Genomic DNA, 20,290 nt, shown 5'->3' with positions numbered 1-20,290 from the left:
GAAGGCTGCAGTGGCTGTGGCAATTTTAAAACAAGGCAACAATGAAGACTGCTGCATCAATGGACTCTTCCTTTCATGAAAGATTTCTCTATAGCATGCAATGCTGTTTGACAGCATTGTACCCACAACACAACTTCTTTCAAAACTAGAGTCAATCTTCTCAAATCCTGCCACTGCTTTATCAACTGAGTTTATGTGATATTCTAAATCCTTTGTTACCATTTCAACAATGGTCACAGTATCTTCACCAGGAGTGGATCCTATCTCCAGAAACCACTTTTTTTGTTCATCCATAAGAAATAATTCATCTGTTTCAGTTTTATTGTGAGAGTATAACAATTAAGTCACATCTTCAGGCTCTACACTTCTAATTCTCTTGCTGTTTCCACATTGCTTTCTTTACTGAAGTCTTGAACCACTCAAAGTCATCTATGAAGATTGGAATCAACTTAAACTCCTGTTACTGCTAATATTTTGACCTCCTTTCCTGAATCATGAATGTACCATAATTTAATGCCATCTAGAATGGTGAATACTTTCCAAAAGTTTTCAATTTACTTTACCCAGATCCATCAAAGGAATTACTATCGATGGCAACTATAGTCTTATAATACATAATAATAATTTAATAATTATTCAAAGTTGAAATGGTCCCTTGATCTTTGGGCTACAGAAGAGATGTGCTAGCAGGCATGAAAACAACATTAATCTCCTGTACCTCTCTATCAGAGCTCTTGGGTAACCAGGTACATTGTCAATGAATAATATAAAGATTTCTTCTGAAAGGAATCTTTTTTTCTGAGTATGTCTCGATGGTGGGCTTAAAATATTCAGTAAACCATGCTGTAAACAGATGTGCTGTCATCCAGGCTTTGCTGTTCCACTTCCAGAGCACCTGCAGAAGAGATTTAGCATCATTCTTAAGGACGCTAGGACTTTTGGAATGATAAATGCACATTGGCTTCAACTTGAATTCATCAGCTGCATTTGCTCTAAAAAGAGTACTGGTCTGTCCTTTGAAGCTTTGAAGCCAGGCATTAACTTCTCCTCTCTAGCTATGAAAGTCCTAGATGGCATCTTCTTCCAATAGAAGGCTGGACTGTCTGCATCAAGAATCTGTTGTTTGATGTAGCCACCTTCATCAACGATCTTCATCAATGATTAGCTGGACCTTCTGGATAACTTGCTGCAGTTTCTCCAACAGCACCTGCTGTTTTCTCTTGCACTTTTACATTATAGAGATGGCTTCTTTCCTTAAACCTCATGAACTTCTTCTAGCTTCAAACTTTTCTTCTATAGTGTTCTCATTTCTCTCAGCCTTCACAGAGTTGAAGAATTAGAGTCTGGCTCTGGATTAGGTTTTGGCTTAAGGGAATGTTGTTAGCTGGTTTGATCTTCTATTCGGACCACTCAAATTTTCTCCACATCAGCAATAAGGATGTTTTGCTTTCTTATTCATTTTTTCATTGGAGTGGCACTTTGAATTTCCTTCACCTTTTCTTTCGTATTCACAACCTGGCTAACTGTTTGGTGCAACAGGCCTAGCTTTCATTTGGCTTGTGGCATGCTCTTCTCGCTAAGCTTAATTTTGATTTTAAAAGCTTTTAATTTAAAGTGAGAGATGGGAGATTCTTTCTTTCACTTGAACACTTAGAGGCCACTGTAGAGCTATTATTTGGCCTAATTTCAATATTTTTGTATCTCAGAGAATAGGGAGGAGCGAAACAGAAAAGGGGAATGACTGGTCAGTGGAATAGTCAGCACACACACAACATTTAATGATTAAGCCATATGTAGGAATGGTTTGTTGTGCCTCAAAACAATTAACATCAAAGATCACTAATGACAGATCACCATCAAAGACATAATAGTGATGGAAAAGTTTGAAATATTGTAAAAATTACCAAAATGTGATGCAGAGACATAATGTGAGCATACACTATTGGAAAAATGATGCCAATAGACTTGCCCAATGCAGGGTTGCTAAAAACCTTCAATTTGCATTTTTTTAAAAGCAATATCTGCAAAGCACAGTAAAACAAGATATGCCTTTAGCCCTTCCTCCCCACCCCACCCCAAAAAAAAACCCTCAAGAAAGAGGAGGTTGGAGATTATGTTAGCATAAGCTACCTTCCCGGCTTTCCCAGCTTTCAAAATCAGAATTGGATGGGGCTTTTTCCTCCTTTGTTTTAAATGTAGAATTGAATATAAGTTAAGCTTATTCTAGTAGTTAGAATTTCAAGGATGGAAGAAACGAGGGATGCTAATACTTGTTCAGTGACAACTGTGTTCTAGGTTCTGGGGCCAGCTCTTTTACTTACATTATTTGATTTAATGCTTATCACAATTTTTGATAATAGCATTATTTGACCTATTTTACAGTCTGACTGAGAATGCAGTACTTGCCTAGCACTTTGAGGTAACTCTGGGATACCAAACCTAGCAATCCTGACTACAACTCTTTTGTAGTCTGGGTGACAAATCTGTATAAGATACGTTGCTAGCATCGTACACTGTCACAGACATATGGCCAAGTAATGTAACAGGCACTTGGAGCTCAGAACCCTATGAAAGTAAGATGCTGATTATGAGCTGGCAATAGGTAAAAATTAAAAAATAAAGAGGAGAGTTACTGGTGTGGTCCAAGCATAAAGGTGGCAGACAGAGTTTGGACTTGGCCTTGCTGAACTGAGGCGGGGAGGGGAAGCCCCAAAGGCAAGGTAGCAGAAGAGCAAATGGTTCTCCTGTCACACTGCAGAGAGGGAGAGTCACCCTGTTCTTCTGGCAGGGAGAAGAAGGAAGAAGAAGAATGACAAAGAAGAATCTACAAAATTTAGTGACTAAGGGACAAAGGGAAGGAGCTGCTGACTCCTAAAGCTTCATGTTTAGGAAAGTAAATTTGGAAAAGTGACAGTGTTGAGAGAGAGGATATTCTGAACTTGAGGAAAAAATAAAATATTCAAGTAGAAAATGTACAGTAAAGTAGAAACAGAGGAGAATAACCCTATCAGAGGATGGGGCTACGGAGGAGCCAGCCAAGGAAACAGAAACCAGAAGGGCAGAGAGTCGAGGAGGAGAGAGATGAGAGTGAAAAAAAGGTGGGGAAAATAAGGGGATATTTAAGCTGCTAGTGCAGTTTCAGTTGAAAGTCTGAAGGCAAAATAAAAATGGCTAAGATGTCAAGAAAATGGATGCAACAGGAGCCCTCAATTCATCCAACTTAAAAGTCTGCCTGAGAAATCTGAATGAGAGAAATATTGCATTGGCAAATATTTATATGACAAATACCATACAGATACGCGAATCAAGCACAGTGTTTGTCTAGCTTGATTTCAGAGAAGGAAGAGAATTAAGCCAAGGGTTAGCAGATGAATCCTTTGGGTCACCTGGATTGTTCCATTTCCAGTACTTGCTGGTTAACTATACTGATATATTCTTTGTGAATAGATAACCTCTTAAATATAGGGAGAGAAGCTACACCAGCCTACAGCAGTCAAGGTTCCAAGATTTTTCATATGTGTTTTACAATTTAGAAGTTAACTAGAGCTGGCTGATGTCTTTCATTAAATGCTTCTAGAAAATTTATCTCTTTTCAATTCAGATTACCTGACTTACCACCATCACCACCCTGTGTCAGGAATGTAGGTTGGTTGGCTTCTGGTCTGAGCCCCTACCCCACATGCCTCCTCCTCTTAGTCATGGTGATCTACACTTTCCAAGGTCGGTCATGACTCTCTCTTTTGAGTATGGGTGGGGCTGCCTTTCCCTGTCATCTCAACATCACATTTGCTTTTCCACTGTAACCTCCTCTAACATTACAGCATACTTATGTTCTACTTCAAACACAGTTTTTAAAAAATATTTTTTGTTTTCCTCTCCAGTTTTAAAAATCTTCACGTAATACTCGCCTTTGGACTTCATGCACTGTTTGTATGGAATTGGACCACCATCAGAAACATTCCTGGCTTGTCCCCATCGTTCTGTTAAATAATCTTCTAAAATATCTAAGCCTCCTGGAGAGCCAAATCATTTGTTTTCCTCCCAATTCAGCCTCATCAGGTCAATTTGTAATTACAGTGCTAAGTTTTAGTTCTAAGTGTTTCTTTTCTTTTTTTAGAGGTATGGATTTATATCTATTTTTTTTCTGAGACATTTCTGATACCTACTTTTCTAAAATCTCTAATTATGCCCACTGGGTTTGTAAGCTCTAGGATGAGTTACTTTCCCAAAAGGTTCTTGTCACTTCTATGTCACAAGCTAGCTCTTCTTTTATGGGAAACAATTAAGTCCAGAACAGGGATGCTCTTTTGTGCTTTTTCTACATTCTAAGACATGAAACTCTCAGCAAGTCAAATTTAGTATTTACTACATTCTCTGTGTTAAATGGAATGAAGTTTCCTGCAAATTCTGAGATAGAGTCCTCTATTATTATGTTTTGCCTCTGTATGGTACATATCAAGAAGACTATTATCAGACTTTAGTACATAACCTGGAATTTTATAAGAGCCTTCCTTTGCAAGTGATGGGAGAGAGTGAGGGTTGCAATGTTATTGCTGCTATTGATAACAGCAAGGAGAATAATGTTTATACAGGTTAAGAAAATCCATATATGTCAAAGAGAACAGCAAAAAGGAAACAAATATTCTAGAAAAAAAATGACAACATGTTCTTCCATATTTGGAATATGATTTGGTTCAATAAAAAAAATTACTGGCTCAATTTTTCAAGTACTTATTTACTGTATATAAAACATGGTGTTACTCAGGTATCCTACGGTTAATTGTCTCCTTGACATCAAAACTCGCCCTACATAATTCACCGCTAGCTGGAGAACAATTTGTCTTTTGAATTCCTCTCCCCTTCTCTTACACCTCATGAATTTGAGCGTTAGCTACATTCTTCTGTTTCTTACAGACATATTTTTAATTCCTTAGACTTCATGGCACTCTATCTACCTGTAATTACACTGCAAAAACATAATACGACGCCACTGAAAGGCCAGCAGCAGAAGAGATAGCAAAAGGCCTATTTGTGGTCTTGAACAGCTGCAACAGGGCAGGGCTTGCCTGGCAGTGTTCCCTCTGCCTCCAGCCAGCAATGACAAACCCCAAGAGCTGGGCTTGCTTCACAGCAGTCCCTAGTGCAGTACATTATTTCACTGCCCCAAAAACCAGGGACCGGAGTCAAAGTCCACAACGGCTGGTCAAAAACGGGGACACGGAAAAGGCACAGGGAGAGTGCAGAGAGGGGATGGCCTTCTAGACAGCTCTCCAGATCTTAAAGAGCCACCACTTACTGTCCCAACCCTCCTCTTTCAAAACAAAAGACAGCAAAACAACCATCACCTCCACCCCCACCCATGGAAGGCCAGACGTTACTTTTAGTTCCAGTTTGGACCAAGTTAGCTTTGAATTTTTTTTTCTTAAAAAACAAATAAGAAGTAATGAATCTGGATTTTACACCCAACAAGAGAAATGAGATGTTATCAGTCAGATGTTTCGAAATTCAGGGAATAGGAAACATTCTCTAGCAAAAGTTTTCTACTGCAGTTATGCAAAATTATCTTTATAAGGGACCAATATTGTCTTAGAATAAATAAAAAGTGCTGTTGTATGTGTAGGGTTTTCTAGCTTGATGCAATTTGATGCTTTCAGTCCTTACACAATGATCTTTGCACTATACAGTGCTTCTGGATGCTTGTTTTAAATTAGTGCTTTCTTAGTTAATGTAATTGCAGCAAAGTAGCACATTTATATTCTATTCATTGACAACATTAGCATATAATGCAAATTTACTTTGGAACTTTATGCACATGTACACATTTCTTCATAACACACCGAATGAGTAAAATTGAGTTCTTATTCCTAAAGAGATGAGGTTGAACAACCCAGACCACAAAACTATGGATGCTAATGGGAACAGACTAATATGGTCCCAGCTGGAAGAGCTTATACTCAGGATGAGGTAAGATGGTTAACAACCTTTCTTACAAACAATGATAGCTAAAGTTCCTTTCATAGGATAGACCGGCCCTCAGAGGTGCATCCACAAAAAATGACAACTTCTAAAAAAATATCTAGCCATACATTTTTTCCAAAAATTCACATTGTACTTTTCATATTACCATAAAGTCAAATTCTATTAAGAAAATGCTCCAATTCTTTTTGATATGTAGCCAGTTTGATGATGTTAATACTGACTGAATAAGTATTCAAGAAGTTAATACTTGAAACCCATTTTATTGTTGCGATACTGAGAGTCCACAGATATCGCCTATAAACTTCTCTTATAATGTGGTATATATCACTCTATAATATGATCAAGAAAATACTGAGCAGCTAAAATAACAAGAACAACTGCCACTTACGGTTGACAGAGCTTCACCAGGTCCTGGTCGGTGGTGTGGGGAGGCAGTCCTCGGATATAGAGGTTCGTTTTGCTGAGCTGATCCCATCCTGAGTTGCTACTGCTGCTACTGTTGTTATTACTGCTGGTGGTGCTGGGACTGGGAGGGGCCATGGGGTGGGCTGGGACCAGAGACTGCTGAAAAACAAGGATGAGGAGCCTTAGTATGCTAGCATTAGGAGACTGACACCATTTAGAGGCTGTATGATCTCCCACATAAAATGAAGTTACCAAGATTTCAATACAGATTACCTTAAGCTACTTTGAGGTATAAATTTTAATTTACATTTTTAAAAAGGACTGTTCATGCTATTTTAAAAAAGCCCTCTTCTTCAACATGAAATTCATAAAAGGGTTTTACTCAGCAAAAGTTCTCTGTGTGCACCTTAAATGTGACTAAATTTATGTTAGATTAATTTATTCACATATTTTCAGGAATACATCTACTGAGACTCACAATTAACGTGCATGAAGTTAGATGATACCATCTTAACATACAGTAATTTAGAAATCACTAGACTTTTGAAAAGGTTTTCAAATTCTGAAGAATGTTTGATTGAAAGTTGCTTATAATTTTATTAGGATGACTCTTCAAAAAAAATTACTCCTGAAGTATAAGAAAGTTACAGTTTAATCCAGATCCTCCAAAAAGGACGATCTCACCTAGTTCTAAGATAGGCACAGGATTTCACTGAGACATCTGGGTAAGATTCCCAGGCAGGCTGCCTTTCGCTCTGGCTAACCTTGTGAAATTTAACCCCTGTGAGAATGCTGTCGAAGCTGGAAACCTTCCCAGCTTGCAGCACCCATCACAACTCTTGTAAAGCCTATAACTGAAGGGCTCAGTGTGGTTTTACAGTCGGCAGCCACCTAGGAAGAATGTCTGAAATTGTACTCACACCAGATAATTCTCCGTGCACCAATAGAAAGAAACCACAGTTCTCTGACCCAGTCCCACACGCATGACTTTGAGGAAGTTAAGTAGCCCAGCTTGAGATGAAAGGGCACGCAACCCCAAGTGCCCTCACAGCAAACATGCAGCAATTTCACAACAGGATAGGGACTTTTTTTCACCTCACATTTTCTAAATAATAAACATACTGTACAGCCAGGCGCGGTGGCTCACGCCTATAATCCCAGCACTTTGGGAGGCTTAGGCAGGAAGATTACCTGAGGTTGGAAGTTCAAGAACAGTCTGACCAACACTGGGAAACCCCATCTCTAGTAAAAATACAAAATTAGCTGGGTGTGGTGGAGCATGCCTGTAATCCCAGCGACTTGGGAGGCTGAGGCAGGAGAATCGCTGGAACCCAGGAGGCGGAGGCTGCAGTGAGTCGAGATCGTGCCATTGCACTACAGCCTGAGCAATAAGAGTGAAATTCCAACTCAAAATAAATAAATATACTATACTAACTTAAGTACATCGCTCATATGAATGGTTTGAACATTCAAAATTAAATAGTCACTAGACAATCAACAAAAGGTTCAAATCTCATGGACTGATTTTTACCAGCACAAACAAGAAAGTCAGGCATGTCTATATAAGACAAATCAAATCTCACAGTGGAAAGCTGAAAAGCAGACCCCTTGCAATAATCACATCCTCATTTACCTCATCAGCAACCTCTGTTGGCCACTATAGATTCCTAATTTTGTACCCAGCTTCTGTCATGGTCATCCTAATTCCATAATATCCCAATATGTGGTGATCTCATTAATTAATCAATTTTTTTTTTTTGAGATGGAGTCTCGCTCTGTCCCCCAGGCTAGAGTGCAGTGGCATGATCTCAGCTCACTGCAACCCTCTGCTTCCTGAGTTCCAGCAATTCTCCTGCTTCAGCCTCCTTAGTAGCTGGAATTACAGGCACGCACTACCATGCCTGGCTAATGTTTGTATTTTTAGTAGAGACGGGGTTTTACCATGTTGACCTGGCTGGTCTCAAACTCCAGACCTCAGGTGATCTGCCTGCCTCAGTTTCCCAAATTGCTGGGATTACAGGCATGAGCCATCACACCCAGCCCCAATTATTTAAATATGTTACCATTTCTTCTGGCCCTGTATCTTTCAGATTCTTCCTCCCACTGCCCACGTTCCTTGCTAAGGTATCATCCAAGTCCAAACACCATTTTATTTAAGGAGATTCTCTTTCAGAAGGAGAGTAGCTAGGGTCAATAATAGTCAACACAGAAATGCTATTCACTGAAAGCTGAACTTGAACTGGGAATGTAAGTACAGCTTAACCCCTAAATAAAGGCATCCTGAGATCACATCCTCACAAATCTATTTGATTCACGCCCTTAATGAGCAGCTGAACTCATATCCTTTCCCCAAGCCACCAGTTTTTCTCTAGGAGCTAATAACTTTGCTTTCTAGATATAAAACTAAGACCAAACTCTGTCACGTGCTCTGCCACAGGTGGCACCTCAGAGCACCGGCCATGCCCCACAAAGCCTGTGCTCCTTCTCTGAAACTCAGTTGCTACCTGCCATCCAGCCCTCCTCTATTTTTCACATCAGTGAGAACAGAGGGATTGGAAAGTAGTCCACACACAAGCCTCTCTGTCCCACGCCTTTGATTGACACAGAACTTGTAGTTCTCAGAGCTAGACAGGACTAAATTTTCTCTTCAACCTCCTTTGATTAGTGTCTCAGAAACCATCCCTGACAACAGCCACACTGTTTTCACAGTAGGACCCAGTATGTTTACTGCAGCTGTTGGGCAATGAAACATGGTCATCTGGGATGAGACTTGGAGAAGTCAGCAACAAGCAATGGATCAGGCCCGCCCTCTACCTCTTAGTGGGATTACATCAACACAGAAGCAAATGAACCATGAGGCATTTTAAAGACTGCATTCCAAGGCTGGATTCACTCGAACCTTTGATTTTGCCAGGAGTGGAAAGAGAGTGGCAGGCATGCACTTGTATAATTAAAGAAACATTTGGAGGTATGACTTATTTGGAGATTATTTAGACATGAAAGTCATAGGTTTTTATTTATGTATTCATTTTTGGCAAAAACGGAACTATGATTTACATGACTGAATTTACATAGCTGGTTTAATATATGTTTGACAGGCATCCATATTTACTACGGTAGTATTTTCCCACTGTGGGAAGCAGATACAACCTGTGCCTTCCGCTGACGCTGTAAGTTTGCCCTGTGAGGGAATAAAATCTCCCAACATCTGATCCCAGGCAGACGAAGGGGGTTCCTAAATGTACCCGATGAGGACTACCAGCCTCTGGTGAATCCTATATAGAACAAAGTTCAAATTCAATTTTTATTCCCAAATCAATTCTTTCTTGGGGCTTATTGAAGGCAGAGAAAGAAAACTGAGAGAAGCATTGAATTATTCTAGGTTGTCAATTTTTAATTTTCTGGTGCAGAAATTTTTAAACCAAAGATTGAGTTTTTAGAAGTCACTGAAACTAAAAATAGCTTGATTAAACACTAGATACATGTTCAAAAAAGAAAATTCAAATACAAAAAAACTGTTTATTCCTGACTATTCAGAATGAGTTAATAACAATTTTAATAGTAGGATATATTGCATGTTGACTACGCCAGAAACTCTGCTGAGTACTTTATATACATTACCGTATTTAATTCAATCAGACAGGCAGATAGATTATTGTTCTCTGATTTTACAGATTAGGAAACTGAGTCTCAAGAAAGGTTAGGCAATGTGCCAAGGCCACACACATTTAGAAGGTGGAAGGTCTAGAATTCGAACCCAGGTCTGCTAGAAAACAAAGCCAGAGCCTTCAAACAGTACTCTAAGTGGCACCCCAAAACACTTTCTACATCCTGAATGTCCTATTTGTATTCTTTCATGTTCTGTGTCCATAACTTTTGCTAATTACAAAATTCAAGCTTCTCTGAAATGTGGTAATACCATTGGCAGACATGTTTTTTGAAAAGTAAAAGGTGCCTGTAAGTTCACAACTTGATAGTGTTAAAAGATTAGCTGTTAAAACAATTGGTTTTAAAAATTCTACTTTATAATCTTTTCATTAAATAAATTCTACAAACAACTTTTGAAAGCTTCAGCATATTACTGCTGACCATTAGTCAACATTTTAAGATGACATGACTTTATGAAAAATTAAATCCTCACTCATAGATTAAAATGCAAATACTGATAAGTCTTTACAGCTTTGGAACTCTGAGAAATTTAAAGCAATTACACTGGTAGTTAAGAGTATGTGTCTTGGCAGGACAAATGACAAACTTCAACAAAATTTTAAAAAGCTTACAAAGGGACCAAAAGGGAAATATTTTACCCAGTTCATCACTCATTTTCATCACTGATAGTCCTTTTACATTTTGCCTCTTAAACCCTAAGCTGCCTTGGAACTTGAAAAGATCCTCTTCAGACGAAGCTGGAAACTATTTACACACATTCAATCTAATTAGGGGAACTGGTGGCTGGATAACCACAGCTAAGTACCCACCCCTCCCAAAAGAGCCTCTTTGCTCAGCTTTCTCTAGCCTAATTTTTCCCATTAGCAGGTCAAGTAAACTACATTCTTGTGTCTCCCAGGGCAAAGGAAACAAGCTAATTCCACTTTCTTGATAGTATTTATTTGGGCTTAATTTGCATGCCAAAATGGATAGAAAACAAAGTCACTCATGAATAAACGGGGTGGTTGTATTAGGAGACCCTCAGCCTTTCCTGCACAAGTGGTTTGGTACCACCAGGAAGAGCGCTCGTCAGCACTCAGGGCGAACTTCCTGTATGGACAGCACTCAGAGAGCACATCCTGTGTGGGCAGCACTCAGGGAGGACTTCCTCTAAGGAGAGCAATTAGGGAGCACTTCCTGCAGGGACAACACTGATGCCTCCATCCGGCCAGAAGTCCCACTGGGCCTCCTAAACTAAAAGGATCAACAACTCAACAACAGGCACAGGGCAACTATACATAGAGCAATACTATCTCCCTGTCTATCACATCACCCCCTAATGAGAAGAAATAGTCTCTCCTCTAGAAATACAAATCTAAACGTCATTTACAAAATTAACCATGTGTGAACTAAAATACATTAATAATCACGTACATTGTTGTAGATTTCTGTTCAGCAAAGACAATTTTAAAACAAAAACTTGTCATTTAAAATCCTACTGTCTGACTTCCTTCCTATTACTAATAGGCTAAAGAGCAGTGCTTGGACCAATCTTATAGCTGAAGCTGTCCTCCTCTTCTCACCCCCACCTTACTTAGCCACTTGTCTAAGAATTCTAGCACATTTTGAAGGGAAAGGAAAGCTAGGACCTGCCCTTTAATTTTCTTCACCACCACCGCCACCACCATGACCACCACTTCTTTAAAGTTTTCATCCTTACAGTTTAAGAATGTTATCATTCCCATCTGTTGCCCGTACTCCTACCACCGGCACCACGACCACCACCACCATCCCAAACAGCAGGTTGGTTTAATACATCAACGATTTCCTTTATCCAGAAGAAAAATAATCACTACAGTTGCCTCTGGGCACAGACAGAAGTTTACAGCACATTATCATTTTCACAGGGAAACAGTATAAGATCAAGCCTGAAATGAACTGAGTACTATGTGACGACACTGTCTAGTAAATTCATTTCCATACACTGGTTCCTCTCCGTATGCTTTCAAGATATAAAAGATTCTATCTTTAAAAAAATTATTATTATCTTTCAAGATTAACAATGTAAAGCAATTATCAAACAGGAATGAGGGGATACACACATGCACCAGTTATCACCAAGTCAAAACATTTTCTTTGTTTCCTTTTTTGCCATCTGAGCGACTGAAAGAGGGCTGGGAATGGTGGCTGGAAAGAGAAGTTCTGGCACAGGAAACTGGATCAACAAAACTGAACGTGGGAGGTGAATGGGAGTGAGGTGAGAAACCGGCCAGGAAGCAGTTGCTCCTGGGGATAGGTCAGGGAAGGAATGCTTGAGGCCAGGATGCTAAAAAACAGCAACTAGATTAATGAAGAAGAGTAACGCCCCTTTACACAGCCCGCGTATCTCATTTATTCATACCATGGAGTAAGGGAAACAGTCAATTAATCCTATTTGATACAAGGATATCAACACTTAAAATCACATAGCTCATTAGTTAATGAAACTGTGTTCTCATATCTTCACTGTTCCTTATTTGGAAAAGAAACCTTGCAAGGTTTGTGTAACTTCTCAGGACTGTGTAACTGAGCAACAGAGTATAATTATGATGATGATTTTGGGTTGGATTAAGCCTGTTCAAAAAGAGGGGCCCATGTTATATTCACTATTCAAATAAAACCTAAAAATAAAAATTCTCCATAGGCTTTACAATTAATTCTCCACAATATCCATCAAAGCTGATCCTTGCATGTAAAACTACAGTCTCCACATAGAAATCTCTTGACCTAAGTTCATGAATAACACATCATTTTCTTATGCTTCAGATAAAAGAATTAAAGTTAAGACTTGCATTGTTGAATACAACATGGCTGAGATTTCCTTCCAGATCCCATCAGGACACTAGATTCCTTATCATTCAAGTATCTTTCAAGGATTTGTTCTGTGCTCCTGCATGCTAATCAGCCCAACTATTCTATCTCCTCCAAAAGTTCTAAGAACCTCAGTGACTGGCCAAGTTGCCCACACAACTCTGGGCCAGGAAACACACAAGAGTTCTTGTGTAATTTGTTGCTTCTAGCTTTGTAACAGCATTTATAAGGGGTATGGGTGTGTGAAGGAGTTAAAGATGAATATGAAGATACCAGACTGAAGACATCAAATTTAAGTTAATCACCAGAAAACTAGAGGGCCAAAAGAGAAAGTGAGGGGCCTAAGGCAATGGTTTCGAACTCTCCTTGCCAGAGAATGCATTCATCAAAAAGGAAAAGCTTTTAACAGTGGGTTCCCAGCCTTAGCTACCCTTAATTGCATTGCTTATAATGGTGTAGTACCCTATAGTTTCTAAAAATAGAGTTCAACCAAGGGAAGATCAGGGAGGAGGGGGGATGAAAATGCAGGGGACAAAAAGGTTGAGGAAGGCTTCACAGAGTGGGTGGATGGTTGAGTGAGCTGAATATTAATGACATGTCATTAAGAATAAAAGGGGTGGTGACTCCCGCCTGTAATCCCAGCACTTTGGGAGGCCAAGGTGGGAGGATCACTTGAGCCTAGGGGTTTGAGACCAACCTTAATAACATCGCAGGACCTCTATCTACGAAAAAAAATTTGGTGGTGCATGCCTGTAGTCCTAGCTACTCAAAAGACAGAAGGATCACTTGAGCCCAGGTCAAGGCTACCGTGAGCTGTGACTGTGCCACTGTACTCCAGCCTGGGTGACAGAGTGAGACCTTGTCTCAAAAAAGAAAAGAAAAAGAATAAAAGGACTGGCAAATCTGTAAGAAAGGTGGGTAGAGTAAGGAGAGGAGCAACCAACAAAGACACAGACTGGAAGGATCATTTTTCATAAAAGCCAGAGTTACCCAACCTGAATGGTTCAGAGGAAGCTCCCACAAGTTGATGTTGGGGTAGGAGTGAGGCGGTACTAGAAAGGTAGTAGGAAGAACCTAGAAACCAAGGTGAAATGGGGACATGACATCACAGATTACCAGAGTCTCACATGTACAAAAGAATTTAAACACAGCAAGTGAAGAAGATGGCTCTGGAGAAGGCAAACATAGAAAAACTCTTCCCTTCCTTCTATGAAAAGAATGTTTATAATAAAAAAAATTTTATTGAATGGAAAAGTTAGAATATCCAGATTCAAGTTTTGCGTTGGCCAGGTGCAGGAATGAGTATCATCCCTGGAAGGCTCAGGTCTTCATGTGTGAAATAAGCATGTTAACTGGATGATTTCTCAGCTTCCTTCCATTCTCTAAAATTGGGGATAGTGCAGGACAGTGCCACCTCTAACTAAGACATATCAAGATGCAACCCAGTCAGGCCCTTGAGTATTCTCCCACGTCTGCCAAATCGCCAGAGAAATGAAGCAAGAGGTTAAACTGGCAGACTCTAAGGCCAACTTCTGTGACATGGTGGAACTTAAGACCAGCAGACATCACACTGCAGCACCATTTTCCTATACCCCTTAGGCCAGCATGGATTCCTGACTTAGTCATAAGTGGTTCTAAGAAAATCTTCCAAATACGTAAGCGATACTAAAACAACAACTGAAGCCTCAAGGAACAAATGTAAAACAAAAAGTAATCTTAAGAGCTCCCAAAAACAGAGTATCCTTAAGGTGGAAACAAGATTATAGCTAAAATAACTGTAATAACTCAGATTTACTCTGTGTTACTCAGTACCCTGTCATCTTTGTGTTTCAACCTGTAATCAGTATAAAGAGTTAATCTCACATTCTATTCAATCTCTTGACTATAAAAAGACTTTGTAATGGCTCCAAAATCACTTTAAAAGAAAATTCAAAACAATAAATAAATTACAGCCCAAACAAACAGCAATTAAAACTCGGTAAACACAAAATCCCATCCAACTTCAGGTGCAGAATTAATTATTCTTCTGAATTCTGATTGCAGGTGCTTAGGGTTTTTCTCCTCCTCCAATTTCCAGATCCATGCCAGTTTTCTTCCTCAACACAGAGCCTTGCAAAGGGGACAAGGTCAATCTCTTCCTTTACTTTTTACTGAAGTGGAAAAAAAAGAAAACTTCCTAGGGGAAGTGAAACATTACTTTTATCATGACAGTTCAGAATACCTCTGCAATGCATTTCCTGCCTCACCCCAGTAGAGTTAGGATTCCAGGGCTGACAACTTCCTCACAGCTGTTTTTAAAAGTCTATCTACAGTACAGTTTGTATCTTGTATTTCTTGTAAGTAATGAATGATCGCTGAGATTGTAAAGTCCTCGGGGTGGAAAACACCCATTCTAAAATATACTTTCTCCACATTAAACAAACACTGAAAGTATTATAAAGTGATTAACTAAATATTCAGTTAGAAAACTTACATGAGTAAGCTTACAAAGAAAAAATACTCCCACAAAACTGACTTATTTACTTATTCTTAAATGCGGAGGGACATGCGAATGACCTTGCAGGACTCCGGGTTTCACAATTTAGCCCCTAGAGAAAAAGGCATTATCTGTACTTACAGGAAACTGAACAAGTATTTGCAATCTCCCCATAGTAACTTAAAAACATAAAATCTTATCTGACAATGTTGTAAAATTTCTTATAAATATCAATGAGAACAATTTTAATTAATATAACTCAACAATGTCTACATTTGTTTCTTTCTCACGGTAAAATCTAGTAGCTTACATCTGACATGAATAATTAGAGAAAGTGAGTGATACTAGAAGAGCTCTTCAATTATAGATATCAGTCTATGTATTTGTTTTTTTAATTATTTTTTTTTTTAAGAGACAAGAGTCTTGCTCTACCACACCAGCTGGAATGCAGTAGTGCAATCATGGCTCACCACACCCTCCAACTCCTGGGCTCAAGTAATTCTCCTGCCGCAGCCTCCCACGTAGCTGGGACTATAGGAGCATGCCATTATGTCTAGCTAATTAAAAAAAAAAAAAAAAAAAAAACTTTTTTGGTAGAGACTAGATCTCACTTTATTGCCTGTGTTGCCCAGGCTGCTCTTGAACCCAGCTTCAAAAGATCCTCCTGCCTCAGCCTCTCTAAGTGCTGAGATTAAAGCCATGAGATACTCTGGGCCTGGCCAATCTGTGTATTTCTGTGTGATGTTTGTGTGTGTGAACAGTCATGTTTGTCTATGTAAATAAAGCCACAGAGAGAAAAGGATGGCTGTCTCTAAGGTATAAAATGCCTGAGACTGTGGCTTTCTGGGTTTTTTAAATATTTTCATCCAAGATCCACCTCAGAAATTAACTTTTTGCCTAACCTTTCCATCCTGTTTACATAAACAAGCACAGACATATAAAACTGAAACATACATTTTGTGAAGCAATATTTTCCTTTACCTAATGCAATGTACCCTAATGTCATCTTTTCTGGTATATTTCATTAAAAGACAAATACATACTGGTTGTAACCCACTAAACTGACACTTCCCATTAATATTGCCACCTACAGGTTAAAAAACAATGTTTGGCAGCATTTCTCAAACCACTGTGCATGTGATGCACCTGCGCTGCTAAAATGCAGATTTTGACTCAGCCATTTGGGGTGAGGTCAAGTTAATGCATTTCTAACACATGCTTCCAAGTTTCACCCATGCACAAGGCAGGACTCTTGGTCTGTGTGGATGAATTTGGGAAGGGCACCCTTTCAGCTTTAAGGAGAGGCAAACTGCATCTGTTCACAAAGTGAGATGAAAACCTTTGTTCCATTGATTTCAAATCCAGTATCTGCTGAGAATAACAAAATGCTAGAGGTGGGAGGGGTATGAGGGATCATAAATGCCAATAATTATCCAATGGAAGGATAAGAAAATCTTGGGAGATGGCAGGATGGGAAGCAGAGGTGGGGGCATATTTGAATTTTTAGCAAAGGGAGCTTGGCTTTGAAAATGCTGACAAACACTGATGTAATGCAACTCCTCATTTTTCAGGAAACCTGAGGCCAGGAGAAGTCAAACCTATTTCCAAGGCCATACAGCTAATCAGAGGCAGAACTGGGCTTCCAGTGCTAACACTGCTGTCATAAAGCACCAATCCTTGTCTGTTACCAGGATTGCAGCAAAGATGATGGTATAGGCCAAGTTTTCTTAACGAGTTTTTAAAAACTGAGTAAAATTGATATGCTAGGCCGGTTAAGACAGCAGAGAAAAATCATTTTGTGCCGCCTCCTTTATACCTCAGATTTTATCCACTGTCCACTTCTAGATCCCTTACTTAGATGTCCAGGTCTATGCTAGACATCTAGTTGCTTACTTAAAAAAATAAAAGAAAGAAACACACCTATAAAATTGATAATTTAAAATTCCTAAAAATACTTGTGACTGCCACCCATTTCTATTTTTGTATTTATTTATATTAAGAATTTCTGAGTAGCACTCATGATTATTATTTGTACCATCTACAAGATACAAAAATCAAACAGGTTAATTAAAGCAGTTTGGAGGCTGGGCAAGGTGGCACATGGTTGCAATTCCAACACTTTGGGAGGCTGAGGTAGGTGGATCACTTGAGCCTAGGAGTTCAAGATAAGCCGGTACAACACAGCCAAACCCCATTTCTACAAATAAACAAACAACAACAACAACAAAAAACGACATACACAAAAATTAGCTGGGTGTAGTGGTTCACGCCTGTGGTCCCAACTACTGGGGAAGCTGAGGTGGGAGGATCACTTGAGCCAGGAGGTCAAGGCTGCAGTGAGCCAGGATCATGCCACTGCTCTTCAGCCTGGACACCAAAGTAAGACCCAGAGTCAACTACCAATTTAACAGGATTGAATTAGGAACCCTTAAAAGATTCACTAGAATTGCCTACCCATAGACAAGTCCCCCTGTATGTGTCACAAATTCATACACTTAAAACAAGTTACTTCAACCTTTTTCTTTAAACATAAAATGGAAAGATTTGTAAGACTGTTTTCTTTTGGGTACTCCAGTGTTTGCTTTTATCCTAAAGCTTCGCAAAGCATATACTCAGATACATTCTCTAAAACAAACTGGTTTTCCTTCAGAACTCAAACAGTTAATGTGGGCAGGGCATGGTGGCTCAAGCCTATAATCCCCACACTTTGGGAAGCAGGGATGGACACACTGCTTGAGATCAGGATCAAACAGTTTAATTAAAGCAGTTTGGAGGCTCAGCATGGTGGCTCATGCCTGTAATCCCAACACTTTGGGAGGCCAAGGTAGTTGGATCACTTAAGCCCAGGAGTTCGAGATCAACATACAGGGGAAGCTGAGGTGAAAGGATCACTTGAGACAGGAGGTCAAGGCTGCAGTGAGCCGAGATCATGACCAGCCTGGGCAACATGGTGAAACTCTATCTCTACAAAAACAAAAATTAGTTGGGCATGGTAGTGAGTGCCTGTAGTTCCAGCTACTCTGGTGGCTGAGGCCGGAGGATCACTTGAGCCCAGCTGGCAGAGGTTGCATTGATCAGATTGCACCATTGCACCACTGCACCCCAGTGTGGGGGCAATAGAGGAAGACCCTGACTTAAAAAAAAAAGTTAATGTGAACCTTGCTCCCAGCAACCCAACATTATACTCTGAAGGGCTGTTTCTAATTTGACCTAAACATTTTCCCATTTTTATGGGGACAAGCTTTCTTTGAGGTGAGATTTCTGTTTAATGAAACCACATATTTGGATTGAGTATCTACTGCTAACAATAGCCTTGAGACTTTCCTCTCTTTTATGGAGTCAGCCCACGCACCATTGTCTAATCATTTTAGTGGTGATGGTATCAACCTGGGAATACTAGGTGCCCTGGGAGCTAATGAAACCAAATGCTGGCAAGCCTCATTCCTCTCTTCATCTCTTCTGAAGCAGATAAACTGAAGAAGAACGTCACTCTGTGGTAAGCAGGATCTGGGAAATGCTTTCAATATTTACAGAAACCAGATGCAACATTTTTTTCTTTTTGTTTTAAAATTATTTCACAACACTCTATTTGGAGTACGAAGTTATTGCTCAACAATAACTTCTCTACACCTTTTTATTTTTCTGTTGCTGAAGTTCAAAGCATCATTTCTTCTTTCAAAATAAGCTAAATGTGCACATTGCTAGTTATTGAAAATGTCAAAGGGAGCTTCTTTTCCAAAGACCCTTAGACAACATAAAGTTCTGGCCCTCTAGAACAGGGACCCAGGACCTTTGTGTGTGTGATCTCTACTGGCTATGGAGATCAGTGGGCAACACAGGACTCAGTTCCTACACTTGAGTGTGGCCATCCTTCTCTTCTTTCATGATATGTGGTTTCATTATAAATCTTTTATCTTTGTTGTGCATGATCAAACATGCAATCTTTCATTGTCCATTTCTGCCCCAGATTAAACTAGTGACAAGTACACAAAATGAGTTTTATAAATCTCAGCCCTTTAAAACGCACGAAATAAGAAAATGACACCATCTCTCCTCACTCACCACAGAGAAACAGTTATTTAGAAAATCATGCCTAAGTGGAAACTGGCTTCAGGAGCCTCACACTCAATGACCAGTGATGGGGAGCAGCTCTCTGCCCACCCCTACCTAAGCCAAAGCCACTAGTGGGCTTTCCAGAACAGGAAAGGAAAAAACAGGCTATATAGGCCAAACGTGGAGAAACACTATGGTGGACCCCTGCCCAAAGGGCAGGGCAGACAGGAACAGCATTCTAGGTGTGGTCTGCAGCTACACCAGGACCTCAAAGTGAAGTAAACAGAAAAAAAGCAGTAGCATGGAAACTTTAGAGCAGCCTGAACGATAACAAATTATTTTGCTAAAGAAGAAAAAAATGCAGGAAGAGGACACACAGTTATAAAATTTCTATTTCCTTAAAAATACAACTTCACATATTCCTAAAGTTCAAGTCTTTGGATCTAACAGTTTAAATCTTAGAGCACAGAGCAAAATGAATGCATTAAGAGAAATGGTGGGTTTTTGTGATTGTTATTTTGCTTCTGGTAAAGATCAGAACCCGGCATGACAACTTCTAGCATGGAAAACAATTTAGGAAAGAATAGACAAGCTTCCTTTCTTACACTGCGGCCAGGAAGCTGGGGAAGTCCACCCACACCCTCATGGCCGGGGAATGGCGGCAGCCACTCTGCTCTTCCCTGCAACCCAGTAGTTGCTCCAGTTACATAAGAATTGTTTAAATTAAAACGTCACCCTACCTTTAGAAGAACTTCCACCACAAAGCAAATTAAAAGAAGATACAAATCTGAGGGACAGTTTAATCCTGCCTGGATATGTTTTTTTTTAAATTAATATATAAATTGTAAATATTGCAATGAGAATTTATCCACAAATCCT

General features: G+C 39.6%; 1 protein-coding gene across 20 annotated transcripts in view; it reads right to left on the bottom strand.

Annotated features, from left to right (window-relative positions):
- RBMS1 (RNA binding motif single stranded interacting protein 1) overlaps window positions 1-20,290 on the bottom strand; it is a 215,968-nt gene that overhangs the window by 90,546 nt on the left and 105,132 nt on the right. For 12 of the 20 annotated variants that reach the window (XM_017973441.4, XM_017973442.4, XM_017973436.4 and 9 more), the window contains one exon: window positions 6,368-6,543. In XM_017973441.4, coding sequence (XP_017828930.1) covers window positions 6,368-6,543 — 176 coding nt within the window. The remainder of the gene's footprint in view (window positions 1-6,367; window positions 6,544-20,290) is intronic. The other 8 variants (XM_017973437.4, XM_078327559.1, XM_078327556.1 and 5 more) reach the window with 1 other exon arrangement.

The sequence above is a fragment of the Callithrix jacchus genome, chromosome 6, assembly GCF_049354715.1.
Source record: "Callithrix jacchus isolate 240 chromosome 6, calJac240_pri, whole genome shotgun sequence".
In the NCBI taxonomy this organism is placed as follows: domain Eukaryota; kingdom Metazoa; phylum Chordata; class Mammalia; order Primates; family Cebidae; genus Callithrix; species Callithrix jacchus.
This window is presented reverse-complemented; position numbering and strand designations above follow the sequence as displayed.